Source organism: Cydia pomonella, chromosome 9, assembly GCF_033807575.1.
Source record: "Cydia pomonella isolate Wapato2018A chromosome 9, ilCydPomo1, whole genome shotgun sequence".
NCBI lineage: Eukaryota > Metazoa > Arthropoda > Insecta > Lepidoptera > Tortricidae > Cydia > Cydia pomonella.
In genome coordinates, this window is record NC_084711.1 from 9,476,096 (window position 1) to 9,497,779 (window position 21,684).

General features: G+C 34.9%; 1 protein-coding gene across 2 annotated transcripts in view; it reads left to right on the plus strand.

Annotated features, from left to right (window-relative positions):
- The first annotated feature begins 7,993 nt into the window (after positions 1-7,993).
- Positions 7,994-21,684, plus strand: part of LOC133521294 (trafficking kinesin-binding protein milt-like) — a 56,546-nt gene continuing 42,855 nt past the window's right edge. Inside the window, exons 1-2 of one of the 2 annotated variants that reach the window (XM_061856172.1) lie at positions 7,994-8,330; positions 18,257-18,361. In XM_061856172.1, the coding sequence (XP_061712156.1) occupies positions 8,324-8,330; positions 18,257-18,361 (112 nt within the window). In that variant the 5' untranslated portion in view covers positions 7,994-8,323. Of the gene's footprint in view, positions 8,331-11,163; positions 11,382-18,256; positions 18,362-21,684 lie in introns of those variants that run through there. The other variant, XM_061856171.1, reaches the window with a different exon arrangement.

Genomic DNA, 21,684 nt, shown 5'->3' on the forward strand with positions numbered 1-21,684 from the left:
TGTTACTAGCTTAAAAGTAAAAAAAAATAGGAAAATTAAAGAAAACACCAACAGCCCTCCGTTGTATGTTCTCAGTACAAAATTTGATAGTTAAGACGTAGCCTTTTAGGTGGTGTGCTAGCTGTGTGTGTGCGTTTTAGGGATGATGATTTGTCGATTATAATCATGTTATATATCGATAATCTCTACACAGCGGAACAGAATAGCGATTGAAGCTTTGATATCTTCACTAAATATGAACATCATAGAAACGCTAATGGATAATGAATCAGAATACTTATGTTATAATAAAATAACTCAATTCAATTCAATACATTTATTTCAGGTCAAATAGGCCCATATAGTTTGTTAGTAATTACATTATACTATATTAAATTACACATTTACATTAATTAGTCTTCCTACAATATTAACTATTTCTACATACAGTATATTGGCTTGCCTGTCAGTACATGTATCATATGGCAATGGTTTATGTACTGACAGTCAAACCTTGACGCAAATGCCCTCAGGATGATGTTAGAGCTGTCCCGCACCCTACGCGACAGGGATGTGCACCGCTTCCGCATTGTGGTGTAGAAACAGTCTACCCTAGCTTCAGCAAACATCCCCGATGCGCTGCAGTAGCGAGAATTATTGCGGAAAACATATTTTAGTTGATTTTGGCCGGTGTGCAATGGATTTCCACCGTTAATTATTGTAATATCGAACTCTCAAAAATATACTGGTTGATAAGAATCTATAAAGTAGTGTTATAATGGTTATCTGTTCATTATTGCTCGAACTTCCTCCTTAAATGTAAACAAAAAAAGCGGCCAAGAGCGAGTCGGACTCGCCCATGAAGGGTTCCGTACCATTTATGACGTATTAAAAAAAACTACTTACTAGATCTCGTGCAAACCAATTTTCGGTGGTAGTTTGCATGGTAAAGTACATCGATAAATATAAAAATAGTTTATTATTCAAGTAGGCATATTACAATGCAATACGTTCATGAAAATCATGAAACGTAAAAAAAGCTACAAAAAATTATATTAGAAACCTCAATATCATTTTTGAAGACCTATACATAGATACGCCACACGTATGGGTTTGATGAAAAAGAGTAGCAGAGAAAGCGCTATTATTGTTTGTCCTTGTTACAGTCCGATTTTTTAAATTCCCCACCGTAAATTGTAGCATGGTTGATGGTGGGCAACAAATAACCCGACCAAATTACGTAGGTTGTCAGGAATGTTAAAACGTGTTTTTAATTATGTCGCATTGCGTATGTTTTGTCCCTCACGGGGGCGCACGTCGTTAGTACATCTGTAGGATCCTACCATTTATAATTTTATTTTATTACCGATAAAATTATAAATGGTCGGCCATAATCAGCGGTCGCAATATGCGGACAAAAATGGCTTTTGCGTCCGCACGGCCCGATTCGATGAGACAATTTAATCAGATTGGCGAAATATTGTTACCGTTTAAACTGGCCTTAAAATAAAGAGAAAAGAAAAATGTAATAAAAGACTGGCAACATTTTAGTTTTTTTATGAGGATTCAGGCTGAGTATGTTTGAGACGTAATAAAACAGAAACAAATTTATATTATATTAATGATAATATAGACAACATCAATTTTATGCAATTATAATCAACGACCTATTGTGCATTTATTGAACTTGAAATAACTGTATATTCAATTTATAATATGAATTAAAAAAATTGAGAACACACGTTATCGACATTTCACTTATTTTACCAATGATTGGAGGGTAGGTTTAGTACCTATGCGACTTATTTACAATCGAGATGCGAAATAAATATAACACTTTATTTACTCTAACGTTAAATTAAGTGATACTTATACTTCCGTAATGGAGATGAGTTTTAAAAGAGCCATTCATTTAAAACACTGTAAGGACTCGACATTTTTCACTTTTGGACAAAAAATCTAGCAGTTTCTCTATTTTCAGCTCATTAATATAAATGCAGACTTGTCTTACCTTATAAAGTACAAATGAATGCTTGCAAAGTAATAGAATGTGGTGTTCACGATCTAATATTTTCCTTTTTAACCGTAATATTTCTTTTATATTTCTATAAAATATATTTTTTTATATCGATTTTCAGTTCGCTCCAATGCTGCGATCGACATATTACAAAGATGGGTTTACAATATTACCTATGCTTCTTTAGAAAAGCCTCTCCTAACTACGTTAATAACAATGAGTGCTAGTGTAATCTTCCTAACAGTAATGTTAATACTAGCAGTCATTTTTGCTGGCGTAATATGTCTTACAAGCATTATTTTGTTAATAGAAGGTAAGAAGAACTATTATATATGTCTTCGCGACACGTTAGCATAGAAAATAACCCACATTTTCTCCTTTTTCAGGGTTTTTGCTGGTGGTGATAATAATTGCAGTTAGTTTACTTACCATGCTTGGTTCATACATTTATGTCGTTGGAATTACCTTAACTCTTTATTTTAATGCTGAAAGCAAAGGAGACAAAACCATGGCAGAAACAAATTAACTTAATATCTTATATGTGTTTGATTTGGTAATTAAATGCTCTTTGGAATTTATTACATTTTACTTTATTTACATATTACACAAAAAATATTAGAAAAAAAAACAATCGTTGGGTCTCGAACATGTCTCGAACAATTTTTCATTCTTAATTTCTGAAATTGGGTCCGAAATAAATTAACGGTTCAGTTTTAGTGGAAAAAAAAAAATTGAACCCTAGTGTTCAGTTTGGACAATAGTAGCTGTCAAGTAAAGGAACTTGAATTATGTCATTCATGCGCTACGGTCAATTTGTGAGCGAATCGAACGAATTGTATACTCGAGTAACGTAAAAAGCGCAAAGTAACAATACACAAATTTCGTAAATCGATACTGTTTGGTGCTGTGTTATTATTGTATTATGTTTATCGTAATCAGTTCAGTGATAACTAATAATATAGTTAGTGGGATTTTCAACCTGTGTCCTGCATTGTTCAGTGAAGATAGTTGAATGAGATGGCCCATCTTTGGGCTCCAGCAAGGTCATAACTTCATCGATAGTGTAAATAATGATTGTAAGTTCAATATTTTATTTTGTTGATAGATTTCGGAAAAAATCTTGTTACTTCTAAACATGTGATATACACGCCTTTCTATGGTTTGTTGATAATTGACAGTTCAGAGGTCAAAGTAATATTATAATTATTAATCACATTTCTAAATATTTTCGTATTGCTTATTCATATAAAATAGTTATTTTTAGAGCTTGACTAATTGTCGTAAGATTTCCATGAACCCAAATTATCATCAGATCTATCAGCATACAAATTTCATGCATAGGTCGAAACTTGGTTTTATGAAGGCATCTTTGCAATAAAGATACACTACTCTAAAGTTAAACATTCACTCAAATCCTTTATTTTTCACGTCTTCCATAAACCAAACAAGTATGAAATAAATAGCTAAGGTTACATTTATTGAATATTTTTGCTATAGTAAAGTTAGTTATCTAAACTATAATGAACATATGCCAAATTTCCTCTTCTGGTAAAAATAGTCATAGTGAAACTTGAAAATGAGGAAAACTTATTTTTATGTTAATGTACCGCAATCATATTCAGATTTGTGAGCTAACCTTGGCAATCTTTTGTTGGATCACAAGACCATTCTGCACGCTCAAAATGTGTCATGAACTACTGTTAATTATTGATAATTATTATATATCTTCTTGAATCATCTAAAGTAACAGATAATAGGTACATTAACTATCATCATGAAAGGATGCATGTCATTTGACATTCCTTTTATTGTCAGAGGAAATAGTCTTTGAATAAGTCATTAAATCATTTAATACTCTTATAGTAAATTGATAGCAGTTGTTCTTCAAGAGTGGATTTTAGAAAATTCTGTTCACAATTGTCTGGTGACAACTAAATCTCACTAATTACCACCACATTCATAGCTATAGTATTATACCATATTAGTACCAAAATAAAGTTATTTTTTTTAATTATTTTTTAGTTATTAGTGAGTTTTGGTTGTCACATGACAATATTAAGCCATCAAATAAAATGTAAAATTTAAGTTTCAAGGATGTTTATTTATTACATCAACTTGTCAATAATAAAGAATTATTGCTATGCATCAGAAGACACTGAGGCCTCTAGACTTAGCCTGTTATTATTTGTTTGGTTATCTCAACAATTCTTCCTACTTTTTGAATTGAGTGAAGCAGCAGATTTCTTGGGGCATCATGGTTTTTACGTTTTTATGTTTGTACAAGTCAAATATTGCAAGTTAAATTTGACCCACATCCTGGTTTCCAATGAAGTTGAAAATTTGCATACATATATACATATGTGACAATGCAATATTATCATACCATTGAGCTGAACTGATGATGGAGATAGGATGTGGCCATAGGAACTTTGTGATAAAACAATGCAACCTAATTTTTTTTAGGATTTTTAGAATTGTCTTGATAAGTATTAGTTACCTGTGGAAAGAAAAGTACAGTCAGCGATAAAAGCTTGTAGCAAAAATGATATTTTTGCCAAAAACTTATCATAATCCCCACCCATTTTAGTAGCTTAGTTTTGACTTAAAGTAATGTTTTATACTAATTATTCATTCAATTCTATGATATTTAATTATTTAGTCAAGATGTAAAGGGATGTGGTGTGTTTTGTATAGCATATACTCTGAGCATATGAAAAAACATGATTGGGAATATAATTACACACAGATGCCAAGGCAAAAGATGACAAATATTTTTGGTACTTACTTCTCAGATTTCTTTGAAAACAGACCAAAAGCAATAGCTGTACAAGTTCTCATTTTATTTCAGATTTTAACATTCAAGGAAAACGCTGTGAAAAAATATTCTTTACACTGGATTTGTAAGTAAATGCTTCTTGATATATTGGCAACCTGTCCTCAATTTTTTACCCACTTCTATCTGGCGTAGATTCTATGACTTCTATGTATTTCATTTTTTTTATGTAGATGATTAATATAATTATGTAATGTATGCACATAAACAAGTATATACATTATGATTTGTTTATAAATAAATATATTGTCTATATTATCATGGCATTGTTTGAATTACAATATGGGTAATTAGGATGGCTTGTTCATTAACATCATGTTGATCAAATGAGAGTAGAGTAGGCATAGCTTAGCTCAAGAATTAACTTGCACAGATTCATAGGGGTGGCTGACTCAAGAGCAGGTTTTCTTATTTTAATTATTAGTTAAAGTTAATTGGGATAGTATTGAAAATAGAGCACTGAGAAAAATTATGAAGAAGTACATTAAATATATTTCTTTGACGTAAGAAATCTTATCTAGGCCCTATCATATTGTTTTCTCACATGAGTTACCTCACGTTGCTTGTGGAACATGTATCTGAAAAGACAAATTGATATATTTCATTTGATTTGGATCTTTAAAAAAATGTTAACCTCAATGGCTAGCAATCATCCATCTCATCTGCCATTTGTAAATACAGTCAGCAGCACAGAAGTTGCTATTCGGGTGAGGTTGGAGGAGTTCAGAGTGAACTGCACAGAACTTAAGAGTGTGTTGGTTTTGCAACACTTTCACCGCTTAGTTACTTCCATTGCTGATTGTACTTGGTAGACATTCTGCAGAAATGGTGTTACTCATTAAATATGGAAATTAATATTTCTCATGCACTCTTTTTTTATGCTTTTATGCCTATTAGCATAAAATTTGCTTCAAGATCTTAAGATAAGACTGAATAAAATTGATTAAGATTATAGTCGGGCTAGAACTGCATGTCATGCAACATTCTAATTATGTTTCTTTTGCACTGTACTTTGTAGAAGGGGAAGGCTAACTTAGCTTCTAGTGTTCATGGTCTTACTTCTAATTATTGCTATATATTGCACATTACTATAATTTATGAGAAGAACATTGATTTGATACTTAAGCAAAAGCATAACTTTTTTTCTTGGACTCTCACAATTTTGGTGATCACAGTAGAGTCAAACCAAGATAAGTTGGCAGCAATTTTGACAGCCTAGACAGTGTCGGTGTTATTTTAAACGTCAAACTTCTATGAAATTGTGACATTTACTTAACACTTGCACAGGCTGGGCTATCAAAATCGTTGCCAATTTAGCTTGGTCAGACTCTAGAACATGTTTTGCAGGAGAGGTCGTCAAGCTGGCGGCCCTCCAGGATGCGACTCGCGCGCCCTCGCTAGCACCGCGCGAAACACGTCACGTCGCCACACTTACTGGTAAGTTTTATTAAAATTACTTATCTTAAGCCCAATACGAATGTACCCAGCTTATTTATTTATCGTATGGCTTCAATACAAGTCACAACAAGCTTCAATACAAGATACAAAACTGTACTAATAACTTAAACCAAGCTTACCCTACACGTAACCGAACAGAGTTCGGTGTTCTTCTCGGCGCTTCTTGAGGCTTCCTAAGCTCGAAAATGCACTCTTGTTCGGACTGTTAAGAGGGGCGTAAAGCCATATTGTGTAATTAATTTAAGTTTGATTTAACAGTGAGTCTTCTGTACCGGTGGTACAGTAGGTACATATAAATGCGCGTATGTTTACTGAGCCCCTTCTAATGGTAGACTTTTATGATACGTTGGATAATCCAGTTTCCATTTCAGAAAAAGCGCTTATCGATGTAGTTATGTTCACGTGTTTTATTGCCAAGTCTTTAGAATTTCAAATTCGTCTGAGGTGCTGTTACGCAGTGAGGTTTAGGTAGGGGCTACCTAAATATTAAACAAACACAGTATGTTCTATTGTTATAGTTGTATGGAAACACTTTTATTTAATCTAATACTGTTATTCTGATTATTATGTAATCTATAATAACTACATTTTTATCATTTGTAGTCCAGATAAGAAGTCAGAACCAGACTTTCCACAAGATACATGCCAGATTGCGTAGAAATAAAACTATGATTGCATTTGCAAAAAGCATTGTAAAATAAGCAATGGTCCTACTACTAGTCTAATAATAAAAAAAGTTGCAACAAAAGGGATCAAAGTATACTGAAGAGCTGAAAATAAGTATGGTACAGCATATATTGTTGTCCACCCTATGTCCAGAATTACACTATATACATAATTATGTATTTACGTTTTTCTTATTCGTACTGTGCGGTTAGGTTAAAGTAATACGTGATGCGTCGATGTTTGTTGAAGTGTGAGGTAAGTTAGTCGATGTGGGAATGACGAATTACTATTTATAGCCTATTCTGCAGATCAGTGCGTCAGCCCTAACCAAATCGAGTTCGTATCTATCGATACTGTTTTTAAGAACAGAGTAGATACTAGCTAGCATTTTTTAAGTTCTTTATACGTCTCGCTTGGTAGGTAGATTACGCTTGTGCACTTAAGGTTTCATCTAGTATCTCAGTGAATACATTTCTCGGAAGAAGTAAATCAATCGCATAATGCATTCAATTACACCCCGATGTATACCTATTGAAGTTACTGGCTCATAATTTAGGTATAGTGAAAAATGAACATACAGGGAGTAATAATAACATCTCTTTACTTTCTTCCGACCTATTGAATTGCACGTTACGTAAGAGTCTAAAAATAGACTAAGGTCCAATGAACGCCCATTTATTTGTAATTAATAAGAATCCAACAAGCTGGCCTTACGCGCACCTTATAATTTATATTTCGACTAAAAAACTAGATAGAGAAGGTTATGAGCCAGCCTTGCCATAATCATCTATGAGTGTATTAATACGCCTGGAAGAAATTATGATATTAACGATTAACATTATTCGTGGCAACTACGGACACGCGGACAAACGTCGGCGTTAAAACCTTGTCCTAAGGGAGCTCGGGTATTATGACAAATTTCCGCGTATAGCCAGTTGCTGCTACTCACCCGAAGAAAGGGTGGGTAATCTTATGAATGGGGAGCTAGTTTGTCACGATCTAACTTGCCATGTGATTGGCTACGTGCCAGTAGTCGGTTATTCTGGGCGGGCGGCGCGCGCGCACCCCAGTCTAGCGCCGCGCGTCCGTCGAACGCGACTCTGAAACGCGCGAACCAATTTGCGCTACTTTCCCTCTTTTTCTTTTTTCGAACGTTGTTGACGTATGTTTGTTGACACTGACTGACTGACTCTGTGTTCAAAATTAAATTTTAGAAAATCCTGATAGGGAGCGTATTAAGTGCGTATACAATACGTATTGGGTGCAATTAGGTATTATGTCAGTTTTCTTCTGTTTTTCCTAAGTTCTGATCTAATGTGCTGGGCTTGGAGTAGTCCTATCTCGGCAAGGAGTTGTGCGAAGACTGAGAAATGAAAGGTACTGCACAGAAGTTTTAGAATCGGCATGACCCTTTAATGCATTTGTACCCCCACTAGAACATGAGAACTAACTTTAAACAGCTACTTATTCATTGTTTGAGGAATGTTCGAATTAAACTCATTGAGTTGCACCAATTGCGACATCAGTGTTATGTGTTAACTCTTCATAAATGTTGCAATGCAGTTAAGGTACCATGCGTAACAAAAGTCGGTACTATTTTTTATTGTCTGATATTTCGTACTTCTGTGTATGTACCCTACTTTTATGTAAAAGCAATTGCCCCATTTCAATACTTGTCAGCAACGCAAGAACTTGACATCGTTATAGGGCACTGCTAAAGATAATAATTGAGAGTATTTGATAACGTAAATAAGAACAACAGTGAAATTGAATGTCAAGGCAAACCCTATCTATTAATAATTCTTTGTTGTACGTCAGCTGAACATGTTAGATAATCGTTGCTTCGGCTACGTTTCGGTGCACATAGGTGACTTGCTATTCTTGTAAAGCATATCGACGTATAACTAAAAGTATATGTACGTATTATCAATGGTATTATGAACTAAAATGTAAAAAAAAAACGTACATCTTTACATTTTCCTGCTCGAAGGACTTATCCGCATGTTGGTATTATGACGTATGAGAACTCTTTATTTATTCAGTAGGTATTACACCATCTTTATAGTGCTTACAGATGAATACAGACAGATATATATCAGAATAACATGAATATATCAGTCTAACATTGCGAATGCGTGCATACTGATTTTAGTGATTACACAAATAATCAGACAGAGACGCAGATATGTGTCAGGAAAAAATATGCATAGTACTGTCTTATTCTAATAGGTAATGTGTCTAAAGCCTTATCCGTCCACCGTAGTTTTCATACGATAAAGTTTTCATTGTTAACATGCTCTAGTGTGTTTCTGCGACGCCCGTGACAATTACATAGTTGAGCGAATTATGGTCTATCATATTCGCCAGGCCCTTTTAAAATGCGTCATCAAGGCCGGAGACCGTTACGTCATGAGGCGACCCGGGACGGAGGTGACCCCGCAATGGTGGTTGCCAACATATTGACGACATCCTTATTTTTATTGGTAGTTCGAACGAGTGCGTCGACCGTACATGTGCCGCCTCCACAGCAAACTGGCCCTATTCCCAATGCTTACCAAGTATTATACCTCAATCTAACCAGTTTAAATATGATCTAATGATCCATAACAGTCGGAGATTAAACATGTATTGTTAAGCTTGAGGCGAGTGATTGGTAAGCGGGAAGAAATAGAGACCTGTGCGTGTGGCCTCGCACTGTTTCTATTTAAAGAGCTTTTGACAAACTATTCTAAAATACCGAGCCTTCGACTTTCACTCAGAGTTTTATAATCAATATTGAATATACCTATCGACTTCTGTACGAAACATGATTACTATCTACAATAGATAATAAGATTTTACTTTCTATTATCTGGTTAAGATTACGTATATTATATTATATATATATATATATATATATATATAAAAAGTAAAAACAAACGTTGCAAAAACAATTCAATACATGGGACGGATGACGGATGTTATTTTATTTTTGATTGGCTCCACTGCACCTTACTGTAGATTAATCATTGTTCTTTAGGTGAAACGTTTATGTTTTAATAATGGTAATTATCATACATTTAATCTAAAGCAAGTGTGATGGTAAAGAACTAACTCTATTCAATGTTCAATTCGATTCTTAATAATTCTGTGAAATGTTTAATGCAAACAGGAATTCAAACAAACCCAATCACTATTATTTTGCGATATATGCATTTGAATGACAAAATCGAGTTCGGCCCTTTGCACTTTGCGTTTGCAATTGTTCAGACGACAAAGGGTTAACTTATCAGTTCATGCTTTTCTTGTGTTGCATTAAAAATAATTGAAAAACAACACTAGTGATTGAACATTTTTTGTCGTTAATACCTACAAAAAATAGAGGGTAGTATTTCGCTTGTTGTTTTAGCCAAAACATTGAAACATACATACTACTATAGTTATTACCCACTCCATAGCAATTGGCCATTCTTATCAATAACACTTCTATTACCTACCTTGTTTCTTTCTGATTTGTTACTCGTAAGAGTGGCCAATTGCTAAAGAGGGGCCAATAACTATAGCAGTCACCCCGTAATGTATATAGTTTATTTTTTGTTTCCTTAGAAAAAAAAAATTGTTGTATTTTAAAATTGTAAATCATAATGCTATAAAAGTGAAGAACCGGAAACGAAGCCCGCCCGGAAGTAGATTTTGTATGAAATTAAGTTTAGATATTTGTAGTCCTGATAGCTGCTAAACTAGAGGGAAATTTAATATCTAGACGGACGCGAAACTACAGCCGACAATTTCTACAGCGTACTAAGTTCGTTGAGTTTTTTTAGGTGGGTTGCTTGATATGGTGTCTGTGGTTCTTTCCGTCGACAGCCATTTAAAAACTTCCGTTATCTTAACTATGCTAAAAACAACTGGCGCTTTAGTTTTTTTTTACATTTGAACCCTGATGTTACAAGTGTTCTAAACACGCTACCTTCTGTCATTTCGTGTACTTATTTATCATTGGAACATAGCGTCTGCAGTCCCATGTGTTTTAAACGTTTAGTTTTTAACCTCGTCAAAACAGGTAGAACTTTAAGTTGTATTTGCATGCTCCTATATCTTCAGGAAAACTAAATAGCAACCTTGTCTCTCGACAAAATATGTCATGTTCAACTTTGTTGTCATGCGTATTGATCACCTTTAGCTAACGTTATCAAATTCGATGACGCGAAACTTTATCTGCTATCTACAGCTCATTACACTTGATTATTAAGGGTACGTCTAACATTGCACGTCCGTCGTGCCCGTCGAAGTGGCGTTGTTTGTTTGTTGTGATGTGTCTGGCCGCCGCGGAGAAAACTTGAACCCACTGTGCAAGCATGAACGGGAAGGCTAGGTTACGCCCTCGGCCTAGGCGGCGGGACGATCTGCATGAAAAGAAACAGGACTTGCTGCTTGCATGGAGCGACGGTAAGTTTATTAAAGATGCAACTTATAATACAATATAATATCAACCCTTAACCTTTCATAATTAGGCGTATATTCGTACTACATATACTTGAAACTTACGCTTTTATTGAGAGTTAGTTAGTCAAATTAAAATTGTTATGTATGTGCTAATATTATTCACATTCATTTCTGCTGAGCAGTTTTATAGGATGGGTTTCACATCGAGTTGAGTGAAGCCAAGGCCACTTTAGAGTATAATTAATTAATGCCTTTCTACTGCGTTGACAATAAAGGGTGGGCTATTTCAAGCTTAATAGTATTGCCACAATCTTTATCGCGCAAAGCGCGTTTTCGTGTGAAAAACATCTTAAAAATCTTTCACATTTAAAAAGTTAGTCTTTTGATTGCAACGCTATGCAACCTTATTGACCTATTCAATCAAGACTTGGTGTCTATAAATCTACATATCCGTCGATGTATAATGTCTACCGGCTTCTTATTAGTTTTTTTACATACACATTACACATCGAAAGATAGACAGGACGTATAGTTTCCTCATACGTAACGGGTTTAAAGTAGCATAATTGCTTCAATGGAAATGTGATAAGTAAATAGCATGTGTCATCAGCTGATTCCCCATTTAGTGCCGTACTATAATAATATCATGTCATTCATGTCGCAATCAATATCAGAAATCTCTTGCAATGGACATCGATATTCAAGTCCGTGAATGAGAAAAGCGTGATCTCTACATACTTAATAATTTTTGTTATTCATTCTGTTGTAATGTGATCTTCTATACTTAGATGTTTATATCCTTAATATGTTGAATAATTCAGTGGCACTAATAGCACAAACTACGAGTCAAAAGTATCAACCATTCTGTAATAGCTTTACAATAAGAGGTATGTATTTATACGTGAAACAATCGGATTGTGGTAAATATTTAAACGCAAATTATAGCTATATTCAATTCAATTCAATGCATTTATTTGTCGAAAAGCAGGTAGTGTTACAAACAGATGTTACATACAGATAATATAGCGGTGTATACCTATTAATGTTGGCACGTTGATCTGTCCGCTACTACTGATCCTGACTATATGTATTATTACAAAATCCTATGCTGTAAGACTTACCGTTTATGAAGTTTATTGTCCTCTACCGACATTGAGTTTGGCGACAATATTAAGATAAGACATGTACCGTGTGAAGATCGCTTAAAACCCGTCACCGCCGCAGCGGTAATATATATAAATATATAGTAAGATATCGACAGATATCTTAAAGTACAGCTTAGCACCACACGCGCCACGATACCAAAATATATATCGCTGTCTGTCTAGCAACTAAATTGTTAGAGAGACGAAATATACCAAAATATATACGCAAGGTATCTTAAGATGCCTTACTATAAGATATCGTAAGATACCAAAATATATATTATAGCTTTGTGTGTGGACTCTGTCAAATGGTACGTAAAATATATCGTTAGGTTAGATGCCTTGAAGATATCTTTTGGTATATTATTGCTCCGTCTGTGACGGGCTTTATGGGCGTTACACACACGCAATACACAAATGCAACAAATTTTCCATTAGACTTTTTCAAAGAAGACAGTGATCTATCTGGTGATTAGCGTAGGTATTAATCCTATATCTGTACTAGCTTCTGTGCGCGCCTTTGCCCGCGTAGAAATAATAATAGACAGTTCGGGTATCCGTTTTACTCGTATAGTAGAATTGTCATTTATTGACACGAATATTTTTTATAGATTTATAAACCCAAATATTTAAAGTACCTACTCTCGAAAGCTTTATTTTTATTGTCCTTGACTTTAATCGAAAAATGAAGTAGGATAATAATACTGACAATTGGCATACTTAATTTAAATTAATTAATTTTTTACAAGCGTTAAGCGTGTAGCGGTGTTGTAGATTAAATTTAAAATCGGGAAAGTTATTTAAAATTATGCCGATTGTGTTTTCAGTTTCAGTACGAGTATAGTGCTTTCTAAACAGCTACAAGAAGTAATAAATTGAATTTTGAACGGCATCTACACAAATTTACATTTAAATGTTATAAATCAGGACATGTTGCTGAAAGATTTCTTACAAAGTATCACCCAATCCGGTGCTAATGCTATTTGAGCACCGATCAATATTATGTAAATACACAGTACCAGGAACTGAGCGCTCGGCAAAACATTAGCGGACCTATTTTATGGTCATTAGAGGCATTAATCTACATTGTCGTGATCGCTTTCTCCCTGTTTGTATGCAGGAGATGGCCGAGACGCAAATGGTTGAGACCAGAGTTGCTATTCACAACTACGCACCTGTGTTGCAGTACTTAATTATTATACTCTAGTTCTCTGGGACTTTGGATACACAGTTTCTACGTATTTAAGGACCAAAATATAGTAGGTACAGAAGAGCATTCATATTAGCCATGCAATGGACCTAAAACGTATTATGTACTCGTATATAGATAAGTTAGCTTCCTTTGGCATCGACTGCGGTAGATCCTTGTGATCGTAGGTCTGTACTTCTTTCTTTAGCTTCTGCTGCTGATTATTGAGTATACATATATAAGGTTTGGTATCGTCCGAAAACGCGTATAACTCTAGTGGGAATTGGCATATAATACAATTGTTATTGACCAATCATAGTAGCTATTAGAGCGGTAGTTGATATTCTTAAATTATGTATGTCAAATGTTAAGCTCTTGCGTGGGCAACGTAATTTTTGTTCTTTATTATATCTTAATAAAAATTTTATAAAATTGTGTTCTCCCCTTTCGCTGCAAAGATCTCAATATTAGAGACTGCCTTTTAAAAAATTGTTGCTTAATTATGTGCATTCTACAAATTGACAACGAAAGTCCTACAAAAATTGGGCAAGAGCATGTCGGGCCATGCTCAGTGTAGGGTTTCTTAGTTACCATTATGTCAAAACAGGCCAAACGGGGGCTATTATTAAGTACCATGTACATATATTACAAGCATAAGGGACTAAAGGAGTAGCCTTCGCAGCACTTTGTACGTTTTTTTACTAAGAGATGTGTTGCAATAGCTTATAAAAGGCTGGACCGATCATGTTGGCTATAGTTTTCATTGAAAGTATTTAGTAAGCTTTTGTTTCACGATTTTTTTCATATTTTTGGACCCATGGTTCAAAAGTTAGAGGTGGGTGGGATACATATTAGTTTTCTATCGGAGCGATTATTTCCGAAAATAATAACTTTTTCAAAAAATGGTGCTTGGAGATCCTTATTCATTTGAAAGACCTATCCAGCGATACGCCACACTATTGGGCCAAAGCAAAAAAAGTACAATAAATTTTTTTACGGGAGGTACGCAATTTTTTTTTTGTAGTTTTTATTTTACCGTTCTGTCGCCATGCATGATTAATGTATTCATGACAAATTTCAGCTTTCTAGCACTAACGATTACTGAGCAAAGCCGCGGACGGACGGACAGACGGACATAGCGAAACTATAAGGGTTTCTTGGCTACTACGAAACCCTATAATATGGATTATATTTTCTATAAATATGCGCCAAGCAATTTGCCTTGAAAACCAGCACACCCGAAAAGTAGAAAGCACATGACATGAGTAACTTTCCATTACTCTTATTCAGCATTTCTAATTACAAATACCTAGTGAATTTTTAATGTAACTTGCGCGTGACGACATCGCTAGCAACATTCACGTTAACGTCTCCATTACAACGAAACTCATTGTAGGTCGAACCGGCTATCTCCAGCCGTAACCCGTAGCGTAACTAGTAACGACCACCATTTTACATTTACGTGTGAAACGTGCAGCAGACCTCAGCATCGATTGCTATTAATTTAAGACTTAAATTTAAATCACGTTGACCACTAAATCTTGGGAACTAGGGCGCGTTAAGCAAAGTTGATAAAGCCAATTGTGCCGTCACGAAATTTGTTATAACATATACTCCATAGTTCCATTCCATCATTAAAAAGATGCAAATTAGAATACTTTGTACAGGTAAAAGCTTTTATTGATCTAGTTGCATATATGCTAGTGTATGTCTAAATGTGAACTTTTGCACATGTCGTAATTGTACCTTCTAAACAGCTTGTATGATCATGGGAATCGAAGGTGTCGATAGAAATACTGTAATAATGCGCCGTAAAGTCATTAAGGTTGGGTTTGGCCAAATTGTTTTCATAAGCAGTAGACTGTCCAATAACTATCTTATATCAAAAATTACTTTTTGACCAAAACTTATTTATCAGTACTTAAATACAGACCTTCCTACCTACTAGTTAGGTCTGTGTGTATATATATATATTTTAACACAGTGACTCTATTGTTTAACTATTGAAAACAAGTTATAAATGAATTGATACTTATTCCTATAAGTGAGGGCTAGATTCTATTTGAGATAAGTAGTAAGCAGATGCAGAGATACAAAGGGAATATAATTTGTTTTTATTTCATCAATCAAACAATACATAATGAGCTAATTAATACAACATGTCTATTATTCGTTCATGAATAGTATTATCAGGCCTGATGTAAAACAATACTCATGTAAATATTATACTATTAGCATCACTTAATTGACTATCGCATCCTGCATCGGTAGACTGTTTGGACCATTACTACCATTAGGTTGTTTTTGGTATGTTGTCAGAAATGTTAAAAGGTGTTTTTAATTTTGTCGCATCGCAATGCATATATATGTTCTGTCGCTCACGGGTGCACGCGTATAGCACATCTAATGGGTCTATCATCTATGGTTTGGACTGATGAAAAAGCTTATTAGAAGTACAGTCAGCGTCAAATACTGACGCTGACTGTACATAGCGGTATATAATAGTTATTTACGATACAAGTGCAGAAAATAGGAAATTCGTAACGAGTGGTGATAAATTAAAAGACGACCGAAGGGAGTGTTTTAAATCGACACGAGTTGCGAATTACCTATTTGCACGTGTATCGTACAACGTTTTACAGTACATATGGCTCTTTAAAGTTTCGACATATGCACGGAAAGTGCTCATTCCCGCACGCGTGTCGGAAATTAGCACCATATGTCCTGTGATAGTAAATTTACAAAAGTTTAAGCCTGAAGAGATAACAGACAGACAGAGATATATTCGCATTTATAATAATGGTAGGGATCATACTGAATTTTTATTGCGTGAATATTTTTGTATACTTTTCACATGGTTGCGGTAACCATTTTGCTGTTCTGAATAGACGGTTGATTGTTTACTTTATATGAAACATATTATAATCACCTTATTAAGTATTCGCTATCCGGCTGTCTGTTTTTTAGCGGGCTGAATTTAATGAATTGCACTTGTAAAATGTGCCATTTTCAACCAAGAGGGTACTTATTGTCGGTTGTCATTGTCAGACGCTATTTGCATTTATCTGCTTCAATTTGAAATCAACCTTATCGACAACCGACGAATGTGGTACTTTTTGAGTGAAAACTTCAAAAAAAATTCATAATATATTAGAAACGGTAAATGGGCGCACTCGATCAAAAGGGAAATATTTATACAAAAACTATCTGTTAATTACTGAATACTGTTTGTTAATACATATATGACACCGTTTTCCGGGTCTGATTAATGTGTAAGTAATATCAATAACTTGTATACGAAAAACGTCTGTGCAAACTGTGCACAACCTTCGCGCCGGGTTATGCACAAGTTTGCACATGTATTTCGCAACGCACCGCGCCACAAGAGTTACCAAGTACCTACAATTGATTATAGGACGGGTTTATTGAGATTCTATTGGAAAACTAGATTGTAGGTATTGGAATGCATTGTGAGCTCTGCAGGGTGCATTCCCCCGCAGACGGCGGGTGGCTGACCGGGGGAACTATTGATTCTGTCTGGTTGCTCGCAAGCTCCAGGCGTATTCTCATTGCATTCCGAGCTGAAGCGATCGTTTATCTGAGACTATTGAGATGAAGCATCCAAAACATGGGCGCATCGTTTTTCTTATGTATTAGTTCGGAAGAGCGACCACTCATTTCAGTGCACCTTTACGAGTCGTGTAGACTACAAATTTATATAGACAAATATTTATTGCTAAGAGAAAAGATGAATTTTAAAAGCTTATAAGACTAACAGTGGTTCGGCTTACGGCGTAGTATTTACCATTAAAAAGAGCGTTTCGTGGTTTTTATTTCATTTTCATTCAACTAGTTATAGTTAGGAAATGTGGGTATTTGGAAACTCTATTATTTTAAATGAGGACTTCGACTACTGATAGTTATAACGAACTACGAGATGACACTTACATTGCTTCTCCTTATTAGAATGCTAAAGAAATACTAATACGAGGCTGATCCACACTAAACGCAAAAAGCCGTCGCCTCATACAACTGCATTTCTAGGTGTTTTTTACTTTACTTTTCTAGTCACGATGGCGCTTTCGGACTTGCATTTCCATTGATACTTTATCTCGATCTTCGACGCGGGTTTAAAAGCGCAGCTGTTGTTATGCCTTTCCAATTCACGTTTCGGTTCTTTACATTTTATGGGTAATTTTAAAACAATATGTTTTTATGGATAGTAATTTTAAGCTTAATTACGTAAGTTTTATAGATATTTAAATGTTACAATGGTATATAATTATGTACACAAAATTGTTTCCTGATTTTTTGAAGTTATATTTTACTGATTTAATTTATGTTATTTATTACTGTCTGATGTTCAAGTTAATAACTATTTAAAAGAAATATAGTATGATTTCAAAAGTTTAGAACCAAAATTCTTTGTGTACCGTAAACTGTCGTTTTGTAGTAGGGTTTCTATGCCCTGTAAAGCATTCAATCAATAGGAGTATCTCGCAAGAAAATGCCTCTGCTAAACAAAATTTTCTCATTGTCTACAGAAGTGTGCAATAGCGAGGAGGTGCCCGAGGTAGAAATCGTCAGTCTTCTTCAAGAGCATATACCGAAGTATCGTCTTCGAGCCGATAGTCTCACTCAATTTGGAGGTAAGCTATATTTTCTTTGTTACGGATACTCTGGAGCAGAGAATTACGTCACACTCATACAATAACCAAATTGTTAATGATAACCTTAAAGTTTCAATCACTTTGTTCACCTCGCGACTAGTGTGCGCGTAAGCAAATAAAGGCTTTGGGTTGTGGACGCGCGGGCGGTGGTCCGGTGGTGGTAGTTTTGGAACGTGTTATATTATATTATCATTCTGTAGACATTCTTAAAGCAAAACTAACACTTTTATCGATTATTTTATGTCTACACACGAAGTCTTTCGTTCAATTTTACTAGAAGGATGATACAAACACCTCTCAAGATTTTTTTCCATTCCATCCATTGACGAATTGTACAAAAATTGTTTTTCCTCTCCATTATTCCTGCTAAATTGTAAATTTTCTCAAATTCAAAGAAGGTGGAGAATGCTTTCTTTAAAGGAAGTTAAGACTGTTATTGTAGATTATACCATTATGGTAAAGTCCTCCAATTATATTTTTATTTAATATAGCCGACACCACAGACTCGCTAATGCGGTATGTGTGGTATGCTGCGCCTGAGAGTCGACGGCAGGAATCTAGTTCCTAGAAAGGCATGTTTTTCATGTGATGGCAGCATGAAGACTAAAACTGAGCATTCTGAGATGCACAACCTCCATACAACGCTGCGTTCCTTGCGTGCCTTTTACTGTCTTTCCATTATAGATTTATACGTATAAAATCTGTCACCTATTACTATTTACGACTTCTAAACTTAGTATATTTGAGTTTATTCGTAGAAATTTTGGCAACTGTCTGAGTTCATCTTCATACACTCATTAAATCTGAGTTTCCTAACCGATGCCATATTCACAAAAGTACAGTTAAAGGATTTGGGTTTATTCTGACTTGCCTATAACTGCGGTGAGTTAAGTCCAATTTTAAGTTTTGAGGTTTTCATACGCAAATAGCTAAAATTTAAAAATGTCATGTCATCTACAACATTGACAATTCTGGCGGTGTTGTATGATATGAGGGTGGTCACTTGTCACTCGTCTTTATTTTCTAGACTCTGCTAAAAAGAATAGATCAGTTGTATTCAGTTAAATGATTGTACCTCCATCTTAGCTCTTATATAGGTTTGTATTTAGACGATTATTTGATAACATTTTCTTCCTGGCATTGCCTGTATGATATTGAGGTAGACAAATGTGATATTGGTGAATCACGTTTGTCTGCTGCAATATCATAACGGCAATTATTACCTACTTACGAAATATAAGTGATGATGCTAAACGATCATGAAACATCGTTTAGCATAGTGAACCCGTCTAGAAAGACGCACACATTATTGACATATAGATTTATCAAGAATATGCTGTACACTGTACATTTGTAATTTTCAGGCTAAAGGTCTACAGTCGCTATTCAACGACTATAAAGTAAACCTCTTTTGCCTGAAACCTTTGATATCTACGCTTATCCGTCTTTTCCCACGGCCTATTTCGTCGGAAATATAATAGGGTTTCTCGTGCAAATAGAACATTAATTTATCTGTGTCCTAGTTTAGTTTCAACGACTTCTTGTAAGCGCCTGGAATTAGGTCGTGGTCGTATATTTTCGCTTTGTAGTGGCGAAGAAAGTCTTAAGCTTTTTAACTTTTTCATCATCATCATCATACATTTTGCGGTTCATAAATGTTTACAGTTATATCCATTTGGGGTGTATTATGTTTTCTAACATCCGTTTTCTCTAGAAAACTTATTCCCAATACCTATTGTTCAGTTAAAATTAAACGAAAGAAATCATTTTCTAACACAAAAGTTTGCATGTTCAATAGGCTGCACGCAATAGGATGTCGCTAGGCAAGTCTTTCCTAACAATATCTAAGTAGATTGGCAAGGCCTTGTGCCTCGGTTTCACTAAATGTCACCCATTGATCAAACTAGAGACATAATCTTACTTTGTTCTTTATGTAACTTGTAACCGAATTCCTCAATATATCTTGGGTTTTAATACCGACTTTCTTGATGGGTACATAAATAAGTTATGTGCACATATGGTTTCACCAGTTAGTAAAGTGAAAGCAAACTTTTAATGAACTATCTGACACTTTATTGAACGCGTTCTAGCTGAAACGTTTATGGTAAGCGTCTTACCATTAAACACATTGAGGTATAGTACTAGAGTCGGCATCTCTAACAAAATGCCGGCACTTCATTGCGTTTAGTACGTCTAAAAAAAATAAAAAATAAAAATGCCTTTGTGCGTTATGAAAATGCATTCTAATTATATCAAGAAACATAATAAAATCAATATAATAGGTAATCCACTGCGAAAAAACTCTTGTTTTAAGCTCATTTAGATTATTTTGAAACGTCACTTTATACACTCGCGGTGGTATACGCCATTTTCTTTGGGGCATAGATTACATTTCGCAGATATAACACGTAGGTACTAATGAGTACCTACCTTATTGTTTGCAGAATATGTACACAATAATGATATATTACTCTTTATCTCGTAATTTTTTGTGGCGTTTTTATTATATTAAAAAAATTCTGTTATGCTATAAGCGCGATTTGATAGTACGAAAGTCAAATTGAAAGAGTTTTATGACTATTTTTATAAATTTTAATGTTGTCAGTGTCACATAATGTAAAACAATTTGAATACATTTGTAAGGAAACAAATACATTTTATCTAGATTCTTTAAAGTGCGTATGTAGGCAGAAAATGAACAGTTGTCATAACAGTTTCGCCTCTGGCCACCTATGCTTATTCTTTAGCTTTGTGACAGACGTCAAACGCCGAAAATGGCGAACACAATTTGTTCTCGACAGCCTGTCTAGTACGTAGTACAAATGTACTACACACAACAAACAAATGTACAGGCTCATAAATATTTTTATTTTTATATTTTTTATACTACGTCGGTGGCAAACAAGCATACGGCCTGCCTGATGGTAAGCAGTCTCCGTAGCCTATGTACACCTGCAACTCTAGAGGAGTTACATGCGCGTTGCCGACCCTAACCCCACCCCCCTCGTTGTAATATGTCAGTGATTAAACATTATTTTATAACTTCTTCATTATCCTCATACTTCCCAATTTAAATTTTGATTGCTGATGTTAGTCTGTTTTGTATTCAGTTGTCGAAAGCAGTTCACAACAGGCAAATATATGTTTTGACTGAAACTATTTTGGAAATACACATTATCCTGTTTACCTACTTGTAGACCTTCAACCAAGGCTTGTTGATGTCACGTTGCAACTCTATTTAACTAAAGTTTTCCTTTCTACAACGCTTGCCCGGAAGCCTTGCAAAACTCACTGATGAAAAA